The sequence below is a fragment of the Bos javanicus genome, chromosome 17 (assembly GCF_032452875.1).
Source record: "Bos javanicus breed banteng chromosome 17, ARS-OSU_banteng_1.0, whole genome shotgun sequence".
Classification (NCBI taxonomy): Eukaryota; Metazoa; Chordata; class Mammalia; order Artiodactyla; family Bovidae; genus Bos; species Bos javanicus.
This window is the reverse complement of record NC_083884.1, coordinates 39,912,282-39,917,083: the sequence shown is the minus strand read 5'-3', so window position 1 is coordinate 39,917,083 and position 4,802 is coordinate 39,912,282. Positions and strand designations below refer to the sequence as shown.

The 4,802-nt window shown below is 39.6% G+C and overlaps 1 protein-coding gene across 1 annotated transcript; it reads right to left on the bottom strand.

The window, feature by feature from the left end:
* Positions 1–2,824: 2,824 nt before the first annotated feature.
* Positions 2,825–4,187, bottom strand: LOC133228658 (S-methyl-5'-thioadenosine phosphorylase). The gene has a single exon (XM_061384276.1). The coding sequence runs from the start codon at positions 4,131–4,133 to the stop codon at positions 3,282–3,284; it is 852 nt and encodes a 283-aa protein (XP_061240260.1). The 5' UTR covers positions 4,134–4,187; the 3' UTR covers positions 2,825–3,281.
* Between the last annotated feature and the right edge of the window lie 615 nt (positions 4,188–4,802).

The following is a 4,802-nucleotide window of genomic DNA, read 5'->3' as shown; positions in this document are numbered from 1 at the left end:
GTGTGTGTGTGTGTGTGTGTGTGTGTGTGTGTGTGTGTATAACTAAATCACTTTGCTGTACACCTGAAACTAACACAACATTGTAAATCAGTTATACCTCAATTTTAAAAAAGTAAAAAAAAAAATTAAAAAACACTTCAAATCATGCATGCCTAGGCTTTGTTTTATTGTTTATTTATAACTATTAATATTACTGCTTACTGTAAAATATAATAGGCATTTTTAAAAGGTCCACTAAGTTTTAAAGTGTATTCTCAGGTTTGACTGCATACAGGGCCACCACATAGAGGCACAATTTCTTGGAGATGGGGCCTAGGAGTGTGCATTTTAAGAGGGTCTTTGAATCAAAAGTGTTTTTATCCAGACTAAAGTTTGAGTGGTTTTGCTCTGTATAATAGAGGATATGTGTAGTAGAAAGGAATAAAAAGAATAGTGGGAGAAAGAGATCAGAAATACACTAGCTAATTAAGACAGTGAGATGGGAATTAGAAAAAAAGCTGTTGAAGATGAGCAGGACCTGAGGGGGATTCCCAGGGACAGGCCCTGGTGTCCCTGCCTCTTATTTATAGGAAAGCTTTCACATTCCCTGAGTTCCAAAGAGCAAATTTAAAGAAGTGAGAAAATGCAGAAGCAAAGGAAAATGGTCAAGCAAGAAAAATAAGTGTTTAGCCATAAAACAAAGTCAAGGATCTTCAGTTTTTCCTCAAGGGCTATAGATAATATCTTGAATCATATTCTTGAGTTTTGCAGAAATTGAAACCCCTACCATCTACATGCTGACCAACAGCATGTAGACTCCAGACCAGCTGGAATCAGAATGTTGATGGTTGAGATTCCCTAAATACCCACCCTGGTATCTCAATATCAACCAATCAGAGAACTGTGCATGAGCTGATCACTTCCTTAAAGCCCCCTGCTTCACATTGACTTTAAATGCTTTCCTGAAAACTTTTGGTGAGTTTGGGTCTGTTGAGCATGAGCTGCGCATTCTTCTTGCTGGGCCCTGCAATAAACGTTGCACTTTGCTTCACCACAACCCAGTGTTAGTAGATTGGCTTTGCTGTGCACTGTGTGTTGGGTGAGTGAACCCTAGTTTGACTTGGTAACACTAGTAGACACTACTTTTAATGAAATATTTACTCTGCCGCATTAGTCTGAGTTTTCCAGTGAAACAAAAGCAATAGGATGTCTACCTACCTACTTATCTATCTAATCATCTAATGAGAAAGAAAGAGATTTATTATAAGAAATTGGCTCATGTGATTTTGTAGGATGAGAAGTCCAAGTTGGAGACCTAAGAGAGCTTTTGTTGTTTTCAGTCACTAAGTTGAGTCCAGTGTTTTGTGACCCCATGGACTGCAGCACGCCAGGCTTCCCTGTCCTTCACTATCTCTTGGAGTTTGCTCAAACTCATGTCCATTAAAATTCAGTGAAGCCATCCAACCATCTCATTCTCTGTTTCCCCCTTCTTTTCCTGCCCTCAACCTTTCTCAGGATCAGGGTCTTTTCTAATAAGTTGGCTCTTCAAATCAGGTGGCCAAAGTACTGGAGCTTTAGTTTTAGCATCAGTCCTTCCAATGAATATTCAGGGTTGATTTCCTTTAGGACTGACTGGTTTGATCTCCTTGTTGTCCAAAAGACCCACAAAAAAATCTTTTCCAGCACCACAGTTGGAAAGCATCAGTTCTTTGGCACTTAGCCTTTTTTATGGTCCAACTCTCGCATCCACACATGAGTACTGAGAAAACCATAGCTTTGACTATTAAGACCTTTGTTGACAAAGTGTTGTCTCTGCTTTTTAATATACTGTGTAGGTTTGTCATAGCTTTTCCTCCAAGGAGCAAGTGTCTTTTAATTTCATGGCTGCAATCACTGTCTGCAGTGATTTTGAAACCCAAGAAAATAAAACATGCCACTGTTTCTAGCTGATGACCATTAAAATCTGAGGGGCTGAGAACCAGAGAAGCCAACGGTGAAGTTGGAGTCTGAGGAGTTCTGATTCTAAAGTCAGAAGACAACCAATGTCTCAGCTTGAAGAACGTCAGGCAGGGAGAGAAATCTTTTTTTCTCAGCTTACTGAAGTAAGGCTTTTTTTTTTTTTTTGAAGCTTCCACTTTTTTATTTAAAAAAACTCAACTCATGTAAAATAATTCATCAAATCATGAAAAGGTGTAGAAACAAAAAGTCAAATACCAGTTTTAAAAATATCTCACACACTATAATGTGTGTATATGGTCTCTTAAAAAGATTAGCTCCATATTAAACACTCAGCTTTTCTCACATTGTTGCAAATCCAAATACTGTTCTAACCATACAGTCATTAATGGCCTTTTTAACAAGATAAAGATGGAACTCAAACAGAACTCCTCTTAGCAGTGCCATTTTAACTTCTGTTGCATTATCAAAAACAGTGGGTTTTCAAGAACTGGATCTTTCTAATCCCATTTTTATTTCTAAAACTTCACTATTCGATTATATTCATTGTAGAAAAATGTGAAGAAATGGAAAAAATAAAATAAAAAATTATCCAGTATCCCTCTTCCCAAATACAATAACAGAAGAGTGCATATATTTCTTTCTATTCTTTGTACATAACTATGTAGAATTTTAAAACAAAATCAGTATTGTAAAATGCTTACATATCCTCATTCCATATTATACAGCAACAATGTCTTTTGTACATTATGTGAAGCTATGATGTTCAGTTGGCTGCTTCACAGTCTAATTAAGAGCTTGACCATGATTTACCTCCATTTGTTAGATATTCAGATTGTTTTGAATATTTGCTATGAAAACTATGTTATACATCCTTCTTTATTCATAATTATTTATATGTATCTCTGATAATTCCTTAAAGATAAATTCCTAGGAGTTTAACCAGCACAAAGAGTATTTTTTAAGCCTTTGATACATTTTACCAAACTGCCCTCAAAAAAGACTATACCAACTTACAGTCACACCAGTAAATAGTCTAAGAGCTTTTCTTCTTCAAATTCCTTGGCAGCACAGGAATATTACTGACTACCTTTATTGTTACAAATTTAATAGGGGAATGGTGAAAGGTGTCTTCTTTTTTTTCTTTTCTGGAAGTGTAATTTGCTTTCCTTCAATTATTGGAAGCAGTCCAAGTCTTTGAGAAGGCATCTCTGATGAGTGCAATGTCTTATCACTTCTTCCTTGGGGAGCAAGGGCATGAAAGCTGCATATCTTTTCTATGTTTTCTCAAGCAGGAATTCCCAAAAGGACTGGAATTTCGAAGTCTCCTGGGCAGCCATGCTGTTTTAATGTCTTGGTAACAAAACAGAAAACTGGGCCATTTTCTTCATGTTATGGAGGGTTTCTGACCATTCCATGGATCCTATCTGAGGTATGGTAGTGAGAAGTAAGCTTTTGGCTTTATTGGCATTTTCTTTCAGGGTCTTTAAGACCCGGTCCACTGAAACCGCTTCCTCATGCTCCTTCCAGCAATCATAATCTGTCGCCATGGCGATACTTGCGTAGCAAATTCCCGCCTCCTTAGCAAGAACCACCTCTGGAACTGTGGTCATGTTGATAACATCTGCCCCCCAGGTCTGGAACATGATGCTTTCTGCCCGGGAGCTGAAACGAGGTCCCTCAATGGTGATCATTGTCCCTTTTGAGTGGCACCGGAGTCCTAACTTCTTAGCAGTCTCTATGAGGACCTCTCTTGTTTTAGGGCAGAATGGCTCAGCCATTGGAATATGGCACACTCCTCTGGCACAGGAATGATTTCCATCATAGAAGGTCTGAAGCCTTCTGGTAGTCCTGTCAATGAACTGATCAATAATGATGATGTCGCCAGGCTGAATCTCTTCCTTCAAGGAACCGCAAGCTGTGGTCACTATGACGTGTGTGCAGCCCTCCTCCTTCAGAGCCCAGATGTTCGCCTGAGAGTTGACTTTCGAAGGCATGATGGTGTGCTGCCTCCCATGCCTTGCAAGGAGGACGCAATCAACATTCTTTATCTTCCCCAAAACTAAGGCATCAGAAGGCTTGCCAAATGGAGTATCCACATATTTTTCGGTTCTTCCTTCTAAGATTTCTGGATCATCCAGGCCTGTTCCACCAATTATTCCAATCTTCACGGCAGCGGGAGTGGCACCTGAGGACATGTCTGGCGAGGAAGGAGCGGAGGCCACGCTCTGAATGCAGGCGGGGAACAGAGCAGCTGCTGAAGTAAGGCTTTTTAATGGATTTTCCCATCTTCATCTGGGAAAAAAGTATGCTTTATTCAGTCTACATATTCAAATGTTAATCTCATCCACCCACATCCTCATAGATACACTCAGACAATGTTTAACCAACACCTCGGGAATTTTAGGCTGACACATAAAATTAGCATCACAGGTGTGATGATGCCTTTGCTCTCACAAATGTCTTCAACTTTCAGTGGAATGTTGAGATGCCCCAATAAAAATGTGCTTGTTGTGCTAGAAGTTCTTTAGAAGTCAGGAAGCTCTGCATTGACCAGGTGAGGGGAATTCTAAACTTCTATCACTCTGCAGTAGGTGGTCAACTGGCCATTGGATTATATGCTATGTATGAACTCTGAATAAATGATTTGATGTGTTCAACTCCTATTATCTATTGTAATAAGTCGCTTCAGTCATGTCTGGTTCTTTGTGACCCTATGGACTGTAGCTTAATAGGCTCCTCTGTCCATGGGATTTTCCAGGCAAGAATATTGGAATGGGTTGCCATACCCTCCTCCAGGGGATCTTCTTGCCCCCAGGAATTGAACCTGGGTCTTATGCATTGAAGGCAGGTCCTTTACCACTGAC

Coding starts and splice junctions, on each gene's coding strand:
- LOC133228658 (XM_061384276.1), bottom strand. CDS start 4,133: ATGTCCTCAGGTGCCACTCCCGCTGCCGTGAAGATTGGAATAATTGGT.